The sequence below is a fragment of the Tamandua tetradactyla genome, chromosome 7 (assembly GCF_023851605.1).
Source record: "Tamandua tetradactyla isolate mTamTet1 chromosome 7, mTamTet1.pri, whole genome shotgun sequence".
NCBI lineage: Eukaryota > Metazoa > Chordata > Mammalia > Pilosa > Myrmecophagidae > Tamandua > Tamandua tetradactyla.
Genome location: NC_135333.1, coordinates 84,466,650 through 84,488,556, shown reverse-complemented (window position 1 = coordinate 84,488,556; position 21,907 = coordinate 84,466,650). Strand labels below are relative to the sequence as shown.

At 36.3% G+C, this 21,907-nt stretch overlaps 1 protein-coding gene across 10 annotated transcripts in view; it reads left to right on the top strand.

Moving 5' to 3' along the window:
- ABCC9 (ATP binding cassette subfamily C member 9) overlaps positions 1–21,907 on the top strand; it is a 149,100-nt gene that overhangs the window by 79,107 nt on the left and 48,086 nt on the right. For 9 of the 10 annotated variants that reach the window (XM_077170261.1, XM_077170254.1, XM_077170253.1 and 6 more), the window contains 3 exons: positions 1,352–1,453; positions 17,938–18,022; positions 19,270–19,350. In XM_077170261.1, coding sequence (XP_077026376.1) covers positions 1,352–1,453; positions 17,938–18,022; positions 19,270–19,350 — 268 coding nt within the window. The remainder of the gene's footprint in view (positions 1–1,351; positions 1,454–17,937; positions 18,023–19,269; positions 19,351–21,907) is intronic. The other variant, XM_077170263.1, reaches the window with a different exon arrangement.

Below are 21,907 nucleotides of genomic sequence, written 5' to 3'. Positions count from 1 at the left end.
CTTCCTTCCTCAGACTTTACTTCATACTTAATCTCTTACTCCTGGTCACTTTGTCCATTCTGAGGATGTACAGAGTTATTTCCTAAAACGTACTAGTGTATTTCCAATAGCAGTGGTTCTCAACCTTTGCAGACTGCCAAAGGAGTTATTTACCAAATGAAATGGTTCATTCTGTCAACTTTTTTCCTCTCAGTGAGTCACATTTGCCTTTCCGGCTGAAATTCAAACTGTCCTCAGCAAACTGAGTTTGGTATCTGACAAAATAAAAATATAATAGTTACTATGTATTTCATTGTGAATTAAACAATGATTGGGTTTACCTTTAAGGTAGAGATGGAGAATCAAATGCTTCATCTATTTAAGGGGAAAAAAAGCTTAAAGGACCAGGGGGAGGTAGGGAGCAGATATGTCAGAAGTTGGGAACCACTGTTTTCCTATATATATGGTTATCTAAGAGGTTGACTAGCATATTATATACATTTCCATGACTTCTAAAGGCATAAGGTTCAGGATAATAACTGAGCATTTCTAACTACTCTCTTTCTTTACTCTTTTAACCTTAATTAGTACGTACAGATCATGAACTATCTGTGAAAATCTGATATTTATGCTGACCTACCTCTGCCTCTGCTCCAATCCAATCATCTTTATTTTCAGCTCAAATGCATTTTCCTAATTATTGCAAATTAAAGTCTGATGTATGGCCATCTGGTATAGTTTATAAGCCAAAAAATGGGGAGGGTGGTTGACATGTTTTTTTAAAAATAAATTATTGCAATATGTATTGAAATACACAGTTTCAAAATATGTAATTTATTTCCATATTGATATAAATCCTCAAAACATTATTCTTTGTTTTGAAATAATTATGTTATAGATTACCTTAAAATATGTTAGTGATTAAGCCGTAAAGATATATTACAGGTCTTCATTTTTTAAGTTCTGCATATAAAATTGATAGTTATACGTTCTTAATGTAAGGTAAACTATCTATGGCTATTGGAGATAGTTCGTTGCTATTAATCCAATAATTATTTTTTAAAGTATAGTTATTTTAGGAAATAAAATTTCAGTTAATAGTTTATATTTCAAAACACATTCAGCATAGCAAAATCAAATTTTGCACATTATGTTACTTTTCATTTAAATTCTATTCCCTTTAAATTAGGTGGAACATCTAACCATTAAAAAGGTTGGTGGTTATTAAAATTTTCTTTTTAGAAGTTCCCTATTTCTGCATATAAGGTATTTTATCTGGTTTTATTTCTTTTAGTTATAATAAAATACATACTCATCATAGCACTCTTGCATATTTTCAGCGTTTTTTTTTTTTTACTTTTCCATTTTCCAGTAGGAACAGATACTCTGTGGCTTATGCAGCTCAGAAGCCTTGGCTATTAAATGCTACAGTAGAAGAAAATATTACTTTTGGGAGTCCTTTCAACAAGCAGAGGTAATTTTAAACATTTCATAAAATTTAGAACTGAAACAAGTAACTTTTTTTTTTTTTTTGCATGGGCAGGCATTGGGAATTGAACCTGGTTCTCCAGCATGGCAGGCAAGAACTCTGCCTGCTGAGCCACCATGGCCCACCATACAAGTAACTATTTTTAATACATGTTGTTGGTCCATGGTTTCTGAAACCTTCATAGCTGGAGTTTCCTTTCTTCCCTGTTTGCCTTGCTTCTATACTAATCACCAAGGTCTTTTGAGTTAATTTTTTTAAAAGAAGTCTGATCAGAATTTTCAGCCCATGTTATACATTTATTGAGAACAATTTGTATACCACAAAAAGTGATGTGTGTAAGTATATGATGGTGGGTGGTGGAGAAGTGGTGTGATGAAGTTATTGGGGGAGGTAGGTGGAAGAGAAATCCAAGTAAGGAGCAGAAGATTAGTTGTGGGAAGGAAAGGAAGAACTTGGAATCTGAAGGGCCCAGTGACTGAGCAGCCAGATTATGCCATCTCTCAGCCATGTTTTAAATAACATTGGAGCATAGGAAGGCATGACGTTTACCTTGAGTCACCCTTAAAAGGATGGGTCTTAAAACCCTAAGATGGAAGTGTCTATCAAAAGATGAATAGATAAACAAAATGTGGTTTATACATATGATGGAATATTATTAACCAGTAAGAAGGAATGAAGTCATGAAGCACACATCATGGATGAGCTTTGAGGACATTGCATTAAGTGAAGCCAGATACAAAAGGACAGATATTGAATGATCTCACTGATATGAACTACTTATAATATGTAAACTCATAGACAAAATATATAGAATACAGGTTACTCGAATGATGCTAAAGAATGGGGGCAATTGCTTATTATGTGCAGAATGTTTAACTAGGTTGAACTTATACATTTGGAAAGTGACAGAGGTGATGGTAGCACGTTATAGTGAGAATAATTAGCAGTACTGAATGGTGTATGAATGTGCTAGAAAGGGAAAGTTCAGAGTCATGTACATCACCAGAAGAAAAGCTGGAGGATAATGTATGACACAGTGAATCTTGTGATGGACAATGTCCATGATTAACTGTACAAGTAGTAAAAAGTTCTTTCATGAACTGGAACAAATGTGTGACACTATTACAAGGAGTTAATAATAGAGGTGTATATTGGAAAAATACCTATAGCAAACTGTGGACTAGAGTTAACAATAATATTTTAATATTATTTCATCAACAGTAACAAATGTACCACACCAATACTATGGGTCAATAATGGGGAATAAGGGTTATGGGAGGATTTGGGTTTTGCTTTTATTTTTATTTCTTTTCTGGAGTAATAAAAAACTTTCTAAAATTGATCATGGGGATCTATGCATATCTATATGATTATACTGTGAGCCAGGGTTTGTATACTTCAGATGGTTTGTATGGTATGGGACTAAAGCTCAAGAAAATTGCATTCAAAACAAAACAAAACAACCCCCAGGCTGGGTCCTGAAGGCTGAGGAAAATTAGGTAAGGGGAGAGGTATGAGGAAGGGGGCTGGAGGAGGAAAGTATCCAGTGTAGGAGGAAGAACCTAAAGTACATGGGATTGTTTGGGGCTGGGAACAAACTAGACAGAAAAGGATTCATGAGTATTGGCAGAGAGGTTAGCTTGTAGAGGAAGTCTGAGATTAGAGAGTGGAGGTGCTTAAAAGCCAATTTGGCATAATTCTGTGCATTATAGGGCATCACAGCAAGTTTTAGAAAGGGAAATACAATGGAAATGTGGTGTTTCATCTGGAAGTTTAATCTGACAGTTGTGTATAGGATGAATTGAAGTTGGGAGCAAAGGATATTTAGGAGTTGATTGAAACAGTTATCCAAGCATATGGTGTTTATTGCTTGTAGTTGGGAGTGTTAGTAAAAATGGAAAAGAATGTATAAGAATAAGAAGGGGCAAATAAGAGCAGGGAAAAGAGGGATGAATCAAGAATGGCAAATATTTCACGACTGAGAAAATGGACTTTCCCCAACACTCCCAACCACCATGTTTCCCTGTACTTCTAATTCATCTGATTTCTAGTCCCAGACATGGATAAAATTGAGTATTATCTGTTTTCATTGTCCTCCATTTCTTAACCCTTCCACTTGCCTGATAATATGCAGACACCCACACAAAACCTATGCTTTAGCCACAGCAAGAGTCAAGTTTGTCCCTTATATGCACCATGAAGTATTTTATTTTCATGTGATTCCTTGAGCTTCCTTCCTCTTATTTTCTTCTTGGCAAATAACATACTTTTCTAGACACAGCTTAACCATAGCTTTCTCTGAAAATACATTCCTTACATCCCAGAGGCATCAGTCATTCCTTCCTCTGTATTCTAGAGGCAACTTAGTATCTACTAAGATATCTACTAAGTATCTTAGTATCTATGTAGCACCTAAGAAGATATATTTTTATTATATATTCCTGTATCAGTATTCTGCATTATATGCTAGCTTTTTGTTTATTAGAGAAGTTGTGGGTTTACAAAACAATCGTGCATAAAATACAGAGTTCCCATAAACCACACCACCTGCCACACATTGCATTGGTGTGGAACATTTGTAACAATTGATGACAACATTTTTCCTAATAGTCGTAATTTTTTTAACAGTAGTTAATTTTGTTATAATTGATGAAAATTATTAAAATCATACTATTATCTATCAGCCATAATTTATATTATGTGTATTTTCAACATATACTACCCCATTATTAACACCTGTATTAGTATCTTATATTTATTATAATTCATGAACGAACCTTCTTATACTTGCACAAATAACTATACTCCATCATCTACCATAGGGTTTACTGTGTTATATAGTCCTATGTTTTATCTTTTAATTTTTTTTATTCTAATAATATATACATCCTAAGGTTTCCCATTTTAATCACATTCACCTCGATAGTTCAGTGCTGTTGATTACATTAACATTAAAGTGCTTCCATTGCCACCAAAAATTTTCACACCTTTTCCATCAAGCTAAATAGAAATTCTGTAGAAGTTGGCATCGATTCCCCATTCTCTAACCCTGATTTATCTCCCGGTAAACTATATTCTAGATTCTAGCTTTTTGAGTTTGCTTATTATAGTGTGATCTTACAATAATTATCCCTCTGTATCTGGCTTATTTCATGCAACATAATGTCCTCAAGGTTAATCCATGTTGTTGCATGTGTCAGGACTTCATTCCTTTGTACAGCTGAATGATATTCCATTGTATGTATATATCACATTTTGTTCATTCACTTATCAACTGATGAACATTTGGGCTGCTTCTGTTTTGGCAATTGTGAATAATGCCACTATGAACATCAATGTGTAAATATCTGTTTGAATCCCTGCTTTCAATTATTCTGGGTATATTCCTAGTAGCAGGATTACCAGGTCATATGGTATTGCTATACTTAGCATCCTGAGGAACTGCCAAACTTTCTTCCACAGTGGTTGCACAAATTTACATTCCTACCAGCAATAAATAAGTGTTCCTGTTTCTCCACACCCTCTCCAATACTTGTAGTTTTCTGGTTGTTGTTTTTTTGTTGGTGGTGTTTTTTTTTTAACATTCTAGGGGTGTGAAATGATATCTCATTGTGGTTTTGACTTGTGTTTCCCTAATAGCTAGTGTTTTGAACGTCTTATCATCTGATTTTTAGTCATTTGTATTTCCTCTTTGGGGAAATGTCTACTCACATTGTCTGCCCATTTTTTAAATTGGTTGTTTGTCTTCTTATTGCTGCGTTGTAGGATTTCTATATATATTCTGGACATTAAACACTTATTGGGTATGTTGTTTCCAAAAATTTTGTCCTTTTGAACAGGTTGTCTTTTCATTTTCTTTGCAAAGTCCTTTGAAGCACAAAAGCTTTTAATTTTGAGGAGGTCCCATTTATGAATTTTTTTCCCTCACTGCTTGTACTTTGAGTGTAAAGTCTAAGAAACCACTGCCTACTACAGATCTTGAAAACACTTCCCTTCATTTTCTTCTAGGAATTTTATATTCCTGGTTCTTGCATTGAAGTCTTTGATTCATTTTGGGTTAATTTTTATATATAATGAGAGGTAGTGGTCCTTTTCATTGTTTTGTATACGGCTGTCCAGTTCTCTCAGCACCATTTCCTGAAGAGACTAGTCTCACCGTGTTGAGTGAACTTGGTAGCCTTGTCAAGTGTCAGATGGCTGTAGATGTGAGGGTCTATTGCTAAATTCTCAGTTTAGTTCCATTGGTCAATATATCTATCATTGTGCCTACCATGCTGTTTTGACCACTGTAGCTTTTTAATATGTTTGAACATCAGGAAGCATGAGTCCTCAAACTCTGTTCTTCTCTTCCAAGATGTTTTGGTTATTTAGGGCTTCTTATTCTTAAAAATAAATTTGACAATTGGCTTTTCCATTTCTGCAAAATAGGCTCTTAAAATTTTAAATTAGGCTCTTGGGATTACATTGAATTTGTAAATTGATGTGGATAGAATTGACATCTTAATGATATTTAGTCTCCCAATCCATGAACACAGAATGTCTTTCCATTTATTTGTCTCTGCTTTGATTTCTTTCAGCAATGTTTTGTAGTTTTGTGTACAAGTCTTTTACATCCTTGGTTAAATTTATTCCTAGGTATTTGATTCTTATAGTTGCTATTGTCCATGGATTTATTTTTCTTGATTTCTCCTTAGATAGCTCATTACTAGTACACAGAAACTCTGCTGATATTTGTATGTTGATCTTGTATCTCACTGTTTTGCTGAGCTCTTTTATTTACTCTTGTGTCATTTTTGTAGATTTTTCAGGACTTTCTACATATTAGATCATGCCATCTGCAAATAAAGTTTTATTTCTTCCTTTCCAATTTGGATGCCTTTTATTTCTTTATCTTTTCTTCTTCTTTTTTTTTTCTTCCTAACTTCTCTAGCCAGAACTTCTAGCACAGTGTTAATAACAGTGATAACAATGGGCATCTTTGTCTTGCCCTGTCTTAGAGGGAAAGCTTTCAGTCTTTCCCCATGGAGTATGATGCTAGCTCTAGGTTTTTCATATATGCCATTTATCAAGTTGAGAGAGTTTCCTTCTATTCCTATATTTGTAAGTGTTTTTATCAAGAAAGGATGTTGGAATTTGTCAAATACCTTCTCTGTCTCAATCAAGAAGGTCATGTGGTTTTCCCCCTTCATTTTGCTAATATGGAATATTACATTAATTGATTTTCTTATGTTGAACCACCCTTATATATCTGGGATAGAACCCACTTGATCATGGTGTTTAATTCCTTTAATGTGTTGTTGGATTCAATTTGCAGCTGTTTTGTTGAGGATTTTTCCTGTTACTTATAAGAAAAATTGGTCTGAATTTTTCTTTTCTTATGGTATCTTTTTCTGGCTTTGGTATTAGGGCAATATTGCCTCATAGAATGAATTATTTAGTGTTCCTTTCTCTTCAACTTTTTTGAAGAGTTTGAGCAACATTGGTATTAATTCTTCTTCAAATGATTGGAAGAATTCACCTGTAAATCCATCTAGTCCTGGACTTTCTTTGTTTGGAAGTTTTTGATGACTGATTCAATTTGTTTACTTGCAGTGGGTCTTCTAAGGTCTTCTTGAATATGTGTGGGTTGTTCTTGTGTTTTAGGAATTTATCCATTTCATCTAGGTTGTCTAAATTGTTGGCATATAGTTGTCCATAGTATTCTCTTATGGTTTTTATTTCTGTGGGGTCACTAATAATGTCCCCTCTCTCATTTCTGATTTTATTTATTTGCATTGCCTCTCTTTTCTTCTTTGACAGTCCAGCTAACGTTTTGCCAGTTTTATTGATCTTCTTAAAGAACCAAATTTTGCTTTTGTTAATTGTATTGGTTTTTTATTCTTAATTTCATTTATTTCTGTTGTAGTCTTTATTTCTTTCCTACTACTTCTTTTGGGATTAGTTTGGTGTACTTTCTCTTTTTCCTCCAGGTGTGAAGTTACATCTTTTATTTTAGCTCTTTCTTCTTCTTCTTCTTTTTTTTCACATGGGCAGGCACCAGGAATCAAACCCAGGTCTCCAGCATGGCAGGTGAGAATTCTGCCTGCTGAACCACTGTCGCACCACCCTCTTTCTTCTTTTTTAATATAAGCATTTAAGACTATAAATTTCCCTCTCACTGCCTTCACTGAAATCCATAAGTTTTGATATGTTGTGTTCATTTGCATTTGTCTCGGGACATTTACTACTTAGCTTGCAATTTCTTTTTTGACCCACTGATTCTTTGAGAGGGTGTTGCTTAACTTATATATATATATATGAATTTTCCAGTTCTCTACCTGTTATTGATTTCATGCTTCATACTACTATGGCCAGAGAAAGGGTTTAGTATGATTTCAGTCTTTTAAAAGTTATTGAGACTTGTTTTGTGATCCAACATGTGGTCTATCCTAGAGAACGAACCATGCGCACTTGAGAAGAATGTGTATCCTGCAGTTTGGGGGCACAAAGTTCTGGTTCTGTTTATGTGTTTTAGGTCTAGTTCATTTTTCATATTATTCAAGATCTCTGTTTCCTTATTAAGCCTCTGTCTAGATGTTTTATTTATTGATAAGAGTTGGTATTGAAATCTCCAACTACTATTATAGAGGCATCTATCTCTTCCTTCAGTTCGGTCAGAGTTTGAGGCACATTGGTTAGGTGCATAAATATTTATGGTTGTTTATTATTCTTGGTGGATTGCTCATTTTATTATTATATAGTGTCCTTCTTTGTCTCTTATAAGAGTTTTACATTTAAAGTCTACTTTTTCAATGTTAGTATAGCTACCTAGCTCTTTTTAGTTACTCTTTACGTGAAATGTATTTTTTTTCAAACTTTCACTTTCAACCTATTTGTGTCTTTAGGTCTAAGGTGAGTCTCTTGTAAACTGAATATAGTTAGATCATGCTTTTCTTTTTTTTATCCATTCTACCAATCTGTGTCTCTTAATTGGGGGATTTAATCCATTATCATTCAATGTTATTTCAGTAAAGGCAGTACGTACTTTAGGCATTTTATTCTTTGGTTTTTATACATAATACTTCTGTCCCTTTTTACCCTTTTAGTTACACTTACTGATGATCATTATTTCTTCATAGTACTCCAAGCCACTCTTTTCTGTCTTTGCAGCCTTCAGGACTCCCTTTATTTCTTGTAGGGCAAGTCTCTTGTTGCTGACTTTTCTAAGTTTCTGTTTATCTGTGAATATTTTAAGCTCTCCCTTATTTTCAGAGGGCAGTTTTGTCAGAAAAAGAATTATTTGCTTGCAGTTTTTCTCTTTCAGTACCTTAAATACATGAAACCACTGCCTCCCTAACTCTGTGATTTCTGATGAGAAATCAGCACTTAGTTTTCTTGTAGATTCCTTGACCTTGATGAATACACTTTTCATTTGCTGATTACAGAATTCTCTCTTTATCTTTGACATTTGACATTATAATCAGTATGTCAGAGTAGGTCTGTTAGGATTTATTCTGTCTTCTTGTGCATATATATGTATATTTTTCATAAGAAGTGTGAAATTTTTAGACATTATTTCTTCGAATATTCATTCTGCCCATTTTCTATGTCTTTTCCTTCTGGACACTAGTGACGTGTAGGTTTGTATACTTCATGGTCTTCACTCAAATTCCTGAGACACAGCTCAGTTTGTCTTTTTTTTTCCATTCTTTTCTCTATGTGTTCTTCTCTCTGTAAAATTTCAATTGCCCTATCTTCTTGTTCACTGATTCTTTCTTTTGCCTGTTCATACTCTTGTTGTGTTCCTCTATTCTATTTTTTAAATGTTTTTTATTGTGAAACATAACATACAAAAAGAAGCAGTAATTTTCAGACTACAATTTATCAAATAGTTACAGAACAGATTTCAAAGTTTCATATGGGTTACCATTCCTCAGCTTCATGTTATACCATCTAGTTGCTCCAAAACACCGGAGGCCAAAAGAAACATCAATAGAGTGATGCAACAGTCCTACTCCTCTGTTAAACCTTATCTTCTCTGTTACAACTCCACCTCCTACTTTTATTCCTCACCCAGTTCTATAGGGATCTTTGGGGTATGCCCATTATAACTTTTTCATTGGGTAGAGGGGTGGGATTAGTTGATGTTCTTGGAGAGGCTGGTCCCTCTTGGTTTCAAGACTTATTTGTCCTAGGAATTCTCTGAAGCTTATAAGTTTCAGGAAAGTAAACTTAGTGTATGAAATGTTTGTACAGTCTCAGGGCCCTAGGTACCATGGCAATTAGCAATATCTATCTGAAGCTTGCATAAGAGTAGCCTCTAGAATAGCCTCTCAGCTCCATTTGAACTCTCTTAGCTACTGATAACTTATTTTGTTACATCTCTTCCCCCTTTTGTCCTGGAAGGCATTGTCGATCCCATGGTTCCAGGACCAGACTCATACCTGGGAATCATGTCTCATGCTTTCAGGGAGACTTTTACTCCTGGATCTCAATCCCACATCGGGAGTGGGTGGAGGTGCGGTAATAATTTTCCTTGCAGAGTTGGGCTTAGAGAGAGAGAGACCACATTGAACAATGAAAGAGGTTTCCTGGAAGCAACTATTAGGCATAATTGTAAGTAGTCTTAGCTCTTCTACTACAGAAATGTATTTCGAACAGGCAATTCCCTAAATCAAGTCCTTGGGTTATTTTCTTGGGAGTCCCTAATATTTGAGAGAGTACCAGGTGTTTCCAAGATGGGCAAATTTAAAGTTCCATATTTTTTTCTCTAACCCTACAAGGGACTCTACTGATTTTTTTTGTTGTTGTATGCTGTGTGGAGAATCGTATTTCATTATTTTTCTGTGTGAGTATCCCATTATTGCAGCATCATTTGTTGAATTTTTTGTTTCATTTTTTGTTTGTTTTTGCTTGTTTGTTTGTTTTTTGGGAAGTGCATGAACTGGGAATTGATACCAGGTCTCCTGCGTGGCAGGTGAGAATTCTACCACTGAACTACCCTTGCACACCCTCTACCAATACTTTTAAATTATCAACCCACCATAGTCTGGTATGTACTTGGGTATAACATTAAGGTAAATGAATTACGAGGCCTCATTCTTATTCTGAGTTCCATGCATTTAGGTGGTTAAAACGAGCTATCCATGCAGGTTGATGTAGTTTGTGTGTTACATTAATTAGGTTCTAGATACAATAAACCTCTCTTCCTTTGGTCTTATTCAGTAGGTGAAGCTCTAGAATCCATACACTGTCATTCTTTGCCCTGTATTCTGATTAACTTTATTTCTTATCAGATTGGCTTCATTTTTATCTCGAATTGAAGGCTGATCTCTTTTTTGGTTACTTTAACAGTTGCTGTAGGAAGTGATGCTGACTTTCAGAGCTGTAGAATTCCAGCTCTGAGCATTAGGTGTCAGAGAGGTACCCAGTGTTCCAGGGAAATATCAGCTTATAAACTTACAGCACAGCATCTCAGAATCTAGAAATACACTTACAACTAACTCTTATAAGAATTTTCTTAAAAAGGTGATGCTATAAGTGTTCTTTTGTCTCTGGCTTATTTTGCACAGCAGAATGTAACCAAGATTCATTCACTTCATTGTGTACCTCACAACTTCATTTTCTTTGTAGCTGCACAATATTCCATCGTATGTAAAAGTCACAGTTCACCATTCTGCTTCTCGTTGTGCCCTTCAACCCCCTCCATCTATTGGGCATCATGGGTAATGTCCAAGATAAGCAATCCATGTTTCACAGTGTCCTCACTCAGCTGTAAAATCATCAGCACTCTCAGTTCTAGGCTGTTTCCACTGGTCCAGTGAGAAGAAGAACCACCAAAGAGACAATGAACCAATAAACACAACCTTACCAAATACCGTATCTAAACCTCCCCTATCTCTTGTCCCTCCCTGCCCCCCCCCAATATTGCTGTGGTACTGTTGATGTCTTCCTTTTAACTATAGGGCATAGCATGTAATATCAGTTTTCCCTCTATATCCCCCTATTGTTAACTCTTTGTACAAGAACAAATCTTTGAAATAGTTAATGTAAGAACTTATTTATGGTTGTAGAGTTAAGTAATGGGATACCTGACTCTACACAAGCCCTTTCAATTATAGTTACCTTCAGTATGGCAGTGTTACTTATTACCCCACTAGTGAACCACCATCACTTCTATCTGTTCCCTTATATTTAAGTTAAACCTCCTTGGGTAACCATTCACCCACCTCTGGCCTCTGTGCATCTCTAAGTCCCTTGTAATTTAATTTGTAGGCCTCTGAGTTTACTTTTAGCAGAATCATAATAGCAAGATCATACAGAATCTATCCTTTTGTGTGTGGCATATTTCACTCAGTGTTATGTTCTCAAGGTTCATCCATGTTATCATATGATTCATAACCTCATTTCATCTTAATGCTGCATCATACTCCATCGAATGTATATACCACATTTTGTTTATCCACTTGTCTGTTGTTGGGTACTTGGATTGTGTCCATCTTTTGGCAGTTATAAATAGTGCCACTATGAACATTGGTATTCAAATGTCTGTCTGTGTCACTGCAGTCAGTTCATCTGGGTATATAGCAAGTATTGGAATTGCCAGGTGTAGGGCACCTCAATGTTTAGTTTTCTGAGGATCCACCAACCTGCCTTCCACAGCAGCTATACCATTATACATTTCCACCAGCAGTGAAGGCATGTTCCAATTTCTCCACATCCTCTCCAAAATTTGTTGGGGTCTTTTTGTTTAATAGCAGCCATTCTTATAGGTGTGTGATGAAAACTCACTGTAGTCTTGATTTGCATTTCCCTAATAGCTAATGAAAATGAGTATCTCTTCATGTGCTTTTTAGGCATTTCTATTTACTCTTTGGAAAAAAGTCTGTTCATATCCTTTGCCCATTTTATAATTGGGCTTTTGTTCTTTTGTTGTTGAGTTGTATAATTTCTATATGACAGGGTGTCAAACGTTTATCTGATATGTGGTTTCCAAATATTTTCTCTCATTGAGTTGGCTGCCTCTTCACATTTTTTACAAAGTCCTTTGAGGTGCAGAAACTTTTGATTTTGAGGATTTCCCATTTATCTAATTTTTCTTTCATGGCTTATGCTTTGGGTGTAAAATTTAAGAAGCTACCACCTATTACTAGATCTTGAAGATGTTTCTCTATATTTTCTTTTAGAATTTTATGACACTGTCTCTTATATTTAGGAATTTGATCCATTTTTAATTAATTTTTATATAAGGTATAATGTAAGAGTCTTCTTTCATTCTTTTGGCTATTGTTATCCAGTTCTCCCACGTCAAATGGTTTGTTGAAATGACTATTCTATCATAATTCAGTGGATTTGGCGGTCTATCTCTGCATTTTTAATTTAGTTCCACTGATCAGTACTTCTGTCTTTGTGCCAATACCATGCTGTTTTGAACACTGTGGCTTTATAATACATTTTTAAGTCAGGAAGTGTCAGTCCTCCCACTTCACTCTTCTTTTTAGGATGTCTGTGCTGGTTTGAAAGGAAGCATGTCCCCTAAGAAAAGCCATGTTTTAATATAAATCCCATTTCATAAAGGTAGAATAATCCCTATTCAATACTGTATATTTGAAACTGTAATGAGATCATCTCCCTGGTTGATGTGATTTAGTCAAGAGTGGTTGTTAAGCTGGATTAAGGGACGACATGTCTCCACCCATTTGAGTGGGTCTTGATTAGTTTCTGAAGTCTTATAAAGGAGGAAATATTTTGGAGAATGAGAGATTCAGAGAGAGAGAGAGAATGCTGCAGCACCACGAAGCAAAGAGTATACCAGCCAGTGACCTTTGGAGATGAAGAAGGAAAACGTCTCCCAGGGAGTTTCATGAAACAGGAAGCCAGGAGAAGAAGCTAGCAGATGATGCCGTACTCACCATGTACCCTTCCAGATGAGAGAGAAGCCCTTACTGTGTTCGCCATGTGCTGTCTCACTTGAGAGAGAAACCCTGAACTTCATTGGCCTTCTTGAATCAAGGTATCTTTCCCTGGATGCCTGTGACTGGACATTTCTATAGACTTGTTTTAATTGGGGCATTTTCTCAGCCTTAGAACTGTAAACTAGCAACTCTGTCTGTTGCTTCCTTCAGTTTTTACAGTGTTTGCCTCATGTACTTTGGAGCTCCTTGATTGGGAGCATACACATTTATGATTGTTATTTCTTCTTGGTGAATTGTCATTTTTATTAATATGCAATATGTAGTGTTCTTCATTGTCTCTTATGACATCTTTACATTTTACGTCTATTTTATCTGATATTGGTATAGCTACTCCTGCTTTTTTTTGGTTACAGCTTGCGTATTAGTCAGGCTCTAGAGAAATAGAACCAAGAGGAGATATCTGTAAAAATAAGAGTTATAAAAGTGTCTCATGCAGCTGTGGGAAGGCAAGAGTCCAAACTCTGAAGGGCAGGCTGTGAAGCTGATAGCTCTGATGAAGGGTCTCGATAAACTCCACAAGAGAATCTTGCTGGCTAAAGAAAAAAGTGCAAATTTTATCTTCTCCCTTAAAAGTCTTCATCTGATTGGGTTATCTCATTTGTGGGAGGTACACTCTTAGTTGATTGTAGATGTAAGCAGCCACAGCCGCAATCAACTGACTGATGACTTAATACTCCAGCTTTCTGCTTTATCAACCAGCCACAAAATATCTTTGCAGTAACAGGTGCTTTCCTGACCAGACAACTGGACACCATCACCTGGCCAAGTGGACACCAGAACCAATCATCAGAGCTTGCATAGAAGATTTTTTACCATCCTTCTCTTTGATCTATTTATATCCTTGGGTCAAACTGAGTTATTATAAGCCACATATAGATGGATCATAATTTTTAATTTGTTCTGTCAATTAATGTCTTTATTTGGTGAGTTTAGTCCATTCACATTCAAAATTTTTTGTTTTTTTTTTAACTGTAAAGGCAATTCTTGAATCTACCAAGTTATCCTTTTAATTTTTCAGATCTATATATTCTTTTCTCCTTTTCTCTTGTTATTCTTTAGTTAACCTTACTGACACTCTTAGATTCTGTTCCCTCCTCCAGACCTCCCTCCCTGTTTTTTTTTTTTTTCTCTTCCAACTGCAGAATTCCCCTTAGAATTTCTTGTAGGGCAAGTCTCATGTTGATAAATTCTCTTAGCCTTTGCTTGAGAAGACTTTAATTTCTCCCTCAGTTTTGAAGGACAACTTGGCTGGATGAAGAATATGAAGAATTCTTGGCTGAAAGTCTTTCTTGTTCAGGATCTTAAATATATCATACCACTGCCTTCTCACCTCCATGGTGCCTGCTAATTAATCTGAACTCAGTCTTAGGTGGCTTCCCTTATATGTAGTGAATTTGCTTTTCTCTTGCTACTTTCAGGACTTTCTGCTTCTCTTCAACATTTGATAGTCTGATTCATATGTATCTTGGAGTATGTCTATTTGGATTTATTCTATTTGGGGTTCGTTGGGCTTCTTTGATTTGCATATTTTAATCTTTTATATGATTTGGGAAGTTTTCTCCCATTATTTCTTCCAGCTACTTTGTAGCCCTTTATTCTTTTCTTCTTCTGAGACACCAGTGATTTTTACATGTCTCCTCTTCATGTTGTTCATCATTTCCCTGAAATCCTGTTCCATTTTTTTCAACTTTCTTGCTATTTGTTCTTTTGTGCATTAGAGTTCAATCATCCTGTTTCTTAGCTTGCTTATTTTTTCTTCTGTCTCTTCAAATCTGGTGTTTTGTCTCTAATGTATTTTTTATTTGGTCTATAGTATTTTTCATCTTTGCGAGATCCATTATTTGGCTCTTTATTTTTTCACATTCTTATTTATGCTCATCATGTGTCTTCTTGATATCCTTTATGCTGTTATGAATGTCTTTGATTGGTTGGTCCAAATGTCATGTCCCCTCTGGTGTTTTAATTTAGTCATTTGATTGGGCTATATCTGCCTGTATCTTCCCATGCTTTGTGGGTTTTTGTTTTGTTCAGGGCATTTGTTTACCTTGATGAGTTATTTTGTAAGTTGATTTCCATGACTTGTCTAAGGTTTTGTATTTGCTTGGGTTTGCCTTGAGTTCCCCTTTTGCACTTGGTTTGTCAGTAATTACTTGCCAGACCAAGGTCCAGATCTCATGAAAAGGGTACGATTCTACTTGAAGTTTCCCAACAAATGGCGCTATTCAGCTACCTCTTCCCCTTTGCCCTACCTCTCCCCAACTGCAGTGGCCGCTGAGCAAGATGTTGTGGGGTGGCTGTTTTCAGTTCCTGGCAAGGCTACTATTCTTGTCACCTAGAGGGGTGGCTATTCTTGCACCCAGTGGGCAGCCGTTTTCTGTGCCCATTGGGGTCATTTTTCTCATGCCTGGTAGGGGAGTTATTTGTGGCATCTGGTGGAGTGGCTAGTCCCAGCAGACAGAGCAGGGCTTCTTATTTCCTAAGGGAACCAGCATGACATGCCTGTGGGAAGGAGCACCAGTCTCTGTGATTTAACTTACATTTCTATATGGGATCTCCCACTGTTCCAGACTGATATAAGATGTCCAGTCACTGAGGTCCCTTTAAGCAGTTGCTCCATACAGTTCCTAGCTATTTACTAGCTTCCCTAGAGGGCGAACTAAATTTTGCTCCTCACTGTGCTGCCATCTTGCCCTGCCTCTCCCCTGTACTCTATTTATAATGTCTTCTATTGTGATTTTCATCCCCATAACTTCTGTTAAGTTTCATTTTATGCTTTCATATTCTTTTGTTTGCTCATACATTGCCTTCTTAATGTACTTTATCCCTTTAGCTGTCTTTTCCTTCATTTCCTTGAATTAATGAAGTGATTTGTTTGAATATCTTTGATTATTTGTTCCAAATGCTGTATCTCTTCTGAAGTTTTAATTTGTTCTCTTGAGTGGGCCGTATCTTCTCATTTCTTAGCATGACTTCTTGTTTTTTGCTGATGCCTAGGCATTTGAAGAGTTTTACCCTGAAGATCAGTTTCTCTCTTGCTTGGGGTTTTACTGTTGATTGGGTTTGTGTACAGTGCTTCTTTGATGCTTCTTTGATACTTTCTGCTTCTCTTCAACATTTGATGCTTCTTTGATACTTTCTGCTTATTCTAGACCTTTAGAATAGCTTGTGTTTAACTGACCAAATTTTTTCTGCTCTTCATCTGATTCTTGCCCTAGATATGTGGTACAATTTTTAAGATTGCACTTTTTATACAATAGCTTCTCATCCAGGACATGATTCCTTTCCTCTGTTCTTTCTCCAGGAATCTGATCTGTTCTCTTTTTTGTTTGTTTGTTTGGCCACCTTTATAATGTTTTACCTTCCTTTTATTGTTTCTGCCTGCTTTTGCCTGGAGGGCAAATTCTGGGAGGAGCCTTGCTCCAGAGAGGACTTTCCCAAGTGAATATTTCTCAGTGAAAACAAGGCCAGGGACCCACAAAGCATTCATGCACCAGCATCAAAGTGCACAAGGGAGGAGATCAGAAAATATGTCCAAAGTCTCTTTGATGGCTCACCATATCTGTGCTTTCTTGGCATGCCCAGCAAATGCAGCCCTTCAGCTAACCACCCATCAGAACCTTGAGGAAGCAGCTGCATCTTTAAATTTGCACCATCTCGGCCATAGCGTGGGGTGGGTTTGAGATAATGGCTGCTGCTGCCTTTGTCCAAGGCGGGCTGAAACACTAGGTCAGAGCCAGAACCCAGAGATCTGAATTAGGTAATCAGGAGCCCCGATCAGTGATCTGATGTGCCCACCCCTGTTCTTGGGGAAGAAGATTTTTATGTCCCTTACTGTCCCTAGCCAACTGGCTTGGGCCTGGATTCTAAAGCAGCCTGTCACAAGAGTGGGTATAGGCGCTGGCATTTGCTGCACCAAGAGAGCTACTCACAGTTATTTACTGCAGTTTGTCTCTCCCTCCTGTTCTTCCCTGGATATGTAGAGTGCTTTTCTGGCCTCTGGAGCCCCCTAAACAGTTGTTTCAAACAGTTCCTGCCTGTTTATTACTGGTTTTGTGGAAGGACTCAGTCTTGGAGCTCTCTCTACTCTGCCATCTTTCCTGGAAGTCTCTGTGCTAACTTTTGTAGTGTGGGAACAAAACCTATTTTTCTTTGCACTAAAAAACCAGTGTAGGAAGTACAAGGATAGTTCAGTGGCAGAATTCTCACCTGCCATATGGGAGACTCTTGTTCAATTCCCAGCCCATGCACTTCCAAAAACAAACAAATAAGCAAGCAAACAGAAAACAACAAAAATTCAACAAATGGTGCTTCAATAACGGGATACTCACATGGAAAAAAGAATGAAATGTGACCTTTCCATAAAGCATACAAAAAAAAAAAAACTGTAGAGTCTAGTTTATATTAAGTTTTTCAGTAAATGTTCTATTTAAACTTCTAAGATATAGGAACTGGGACTTAATTTATGAGTAATATGTTAGTAGTAGTCTAAAAGTTCAAAATCATTTTTTTCTAAAGGTATAAAGCAGTCACAGATGCCTGTTCTCTTCAGCCAGACATTGACTTACTACCATTTGGAGACCAAACTGAAATTGGAGAAAGAGTGAGTTATGTATGATTTAACTAAATAATGAAAAAAATGTAGAAAATCCTGCTGGTTGGCTCTAATCTTTAGTGGATTGTAGTGAAATCTGAGTTTAGGAGTTGTGTGTTGTTCTAGAAGCAAGAGAGCAGGAACCTTTTGATGCCACTCTCATTTGTAGGGAAACAGTTGAATACTTAACATCATGCTAGTCTCTTGAAAGTTTACAAGGAAAATAAAAAACATCGTTCTGTGCTTTGACCACATGTATTATTTGCCTACTTGGAACTTACTTCAAATTGGTTTGGATATTGAGATTGCTTCCAACAACTCTTCTACTGTTGTCAACATTTATTCTTTTTAAAGTGTTCTTTTTCCTTTATGTAAACATGTTAAACATTGGTGTCAGACAGTTTTGACCAGCTGAAAAACATTTATACTTGTAATTTTTGCAATAATGGTGGCTAACGTTTTAACCCTTTTATGTGTCAATTGCAGGGTAAAAGGTGATATATGAACTATCTACTTCATTCTTCACCACAAATACAGTATATTGATGTTATTATTATCATATATAATAGCTGAGAAAACCAAGGCTGAAAGAGGTTGAGAAACTTGCCAAATATAGAGTTGGTGGTGCAGCTTGGATTAGTCTGACTTCGTAGCCTGTGTTGTTCATGGTTATTCTTTATTGCACTGTAGTATAGTGCTTAAGAGCATGAACTTAACTTCTCTGAGCCTCAGTTTCCTTAGCTGTAAAACAAGGAGAACAATACCTACATCTTTGTATTGCTTTGAGGAATAAAAGAGATGAGGAATGGAAAGTCGTCCACACAAGCCTGGCACATACTAAGTATTCAGGAAATACTAATTTTGAAAAAAAATTATAATTTTTTTTATCATAAATGCATGCTGCTCTAAAGTTCTCTTGAGACACAGCTTGTAATATCAAATTTGAGACATACTTATTAAATAAAGTACAGGCACAATTAGGAGAACTAGAAAAAAATCTTGAAATTGTTGGAAGTCTTTGGCACTCATCAAGCATTTTGGTTATTGATTATTTGGGGTAGCAGAGCTCCCTGTAACAGAGTGAAAGGAAGATTAATGTTATTTATCAGTAAAAACTAATTTAATTCAACTATTGATCAATAGATATAGTTTTAATTATCTTACCAATGCCACCATAACCTTATCTTTTTAAAGGGAATTTTTGTTACAGATTTGCCAGTGGAAAAGATGGGTGCTTATGGATATTTCTTCTCTAGGGCATCAACCTGAGCGGGGGCCAGAGGCAGAGAATCTGTGTGGCGAGAGCACTCTATCAAAATACTAACATTGTCTTCTTGGTAAGAATATGGCCTTTATTTTGTTTCTATTTCTTTTTTTTCCTTCTGAACAAATGAGTCTATAAAGAAACAATTCAGGAAACCCAAGGGAAGATGGTTTAACTTAAAATTCATAGACAATGTAGGGGAAGAAATCCTCACTGTACAAATCAGTGTAAGGTCACCCTATAGGCTGAGCATTGGAAAATTCAGATTAGTGTCCAAGAGACTGAAGTGCCCTAAACACTTGCTTTTCTGAATTTCTGAACCATGAGGATTATTAATGAGGGGGTGCAATGGTGCTGTGTCTTGAATGGGAAGGGTCAGAGCTCTTCTCATTTATATTTTCTGGCAAAGAAAGTTGGGTCTGAGAATGTTCTCGTGGTGGACATGGGGTAAGAACACACGGTACACCATTCCAGTGGTATACAATGCAGCCTGTGCATAAAATTTATCTGTGAAGTTTTCTTCTGATTCATGATCTGCTTAAGGACAAGGCCCATAAATGAAATCTGTGTCATGAAAGAGACCCATAAATGAATTTAGTGCATATTCTGGGTTAATAACTTGGCTCCTCCTGTGGGTACACAAAGTTTGATGATGATGTTGATTATGATTTTGCTCTGTTAGTTCCTGTGGCAGGTGGTACTCAAAATAACTTACAAGAAGACAATGTATATTGGAGACCAGAAGACTATGTAACTGCAGCCTTCCTCTACCTTCTCCTCCTATACAATTATTAACCACTTATTAATATGGTTCCCAGACCTCCTTTAGAGTCTTTAATCCATCCAATCTCTCAAATGTCTCCAAGAGCGGATTTGGAATTTGTATCCATTACAAATGGATTGTAAAGTAAAAGAAGTTGGATATAGTGGAAATGTACTTCAGGTTCATCTCCCTAAGAATAGCTTCCTTCAGATTTCCCACAAACATCATAAAACCCATAGCAGGATCTGGCCATAACCCATGTAACTGTAAATATTTCTTCATAATGGATGGACCCACAATTAAAATTAACTTCTTGAATCTCAGGTTTGGTTAATAAGTGAATCACTTGAGAACTAAGTGACTTGGAAATATTAAGGGACCATAGGTATGGTGTTACCGCCCCAAATCAGTCTCCTGCCTGCCAGTTCATGACTCTGGAGTATTTAAATTAGAATTATGTAATTCAGTGATATCTCATGGTTAATTTATTGTGGAACCCCCATTATAGGATTACTTTCAGCCTCTCTTAACAGTTTCTCTGACTCTAAAAACAGATTTCTTACCTTTAACACATCTTTTTCCTGGTTGGACAGTATATAAATTTCCTGTTGCTGTTAAGATAAATTACCACAGTCAGTGGCTTCAACTGCACAGATTTATTATCTTTCAGTTCTATAGGTTAGGAGTCTGACATGGGTCTTACTGGACTAAAATCAAAGTGCCGTCAGGGCTGTTTCCTTCAAGAGGCTCTAGGGAAGAAACCATTTCCTTGCCTTTTCTAGTTTCTAGAGACCCCCCACATGCCTTGGTTTATCGTCACCTTCCCTCATATTCAAAGCCAGCAATGTTGCATCCTTCTGATCAGTCTTTTGTAATCACATATACACCTTTCTGCAGCTGGAAAAGTTCTCTGCTTTTAAGGATTCTCATGCACAGGTCAGGCCCACTGAGAAAAGACAGGACAATCTCCCTACCTCAAGCTCCTTCACCTTAATCACATCTGTAAAGTCCTTTTTGCTATGAAAGGTAACTTAGCCACAGGTTCTGGAGATAGGGCGTGGATATCTTTGGTGAAGTACTGTTCTGCCTATGATAGACAGCTCTTATTACTGGAAAGTTTTTATATGATCAAAATCTGCTTCTCCATATTTTCCATTAATTGGTCTTTATCCTGCTTCTGCAGCACCAAAATTAAATCTGTTATTTGGATGCAACCATACCTCAACATCTTAATATTATCATAACTTGCCCTGCTTTTCTTTTCTTTAGGCTTAGCAAGGTTAGTATCTTTAATTCTTCCACAAATGACATAAATTTAAAAACTTTAACTTTTCTTTATCTTGGACATTATCGTGTTAGCCAGAGATTTTAGAAAAGTGTGTACTGGATGTACTCTGACCAATTCGGATAACCTTAAAGCTTTAGGTTTATTTCATTGCAACCTAAAATTGAAAAACATTTTACCAGTGACAAAATGCTGTTGATATTTTTTAAGATGGTCCAGAAGCTATGCAAGGTTTAAAAATATCTCCCATGCCTCCAAAGAGATTTCAAGAAAGTCAAGAAAATTGTGTGATTGAGCTCATTTTGTTTCATTATCATTTTTATACATAAATATATGTATATAATGACGTACTTTTGTCAAGTGAAACATTCATTAAGTGGATTATTCCATTATCTAAATAGTCTAAATAAATTAGGTAACTGTATATTTGTCTGTTTTAAATGTATTTCCATAAAAACCATTAGAGAATAATTAGTTAGTCCAGTATTAGGTATGTGATTCTTATACATAATAATAACAACAATGACAGTAGCTAAATTTATCTAGTGTCTATTATGTACCTGGTACTCTGCTAAGCATTTT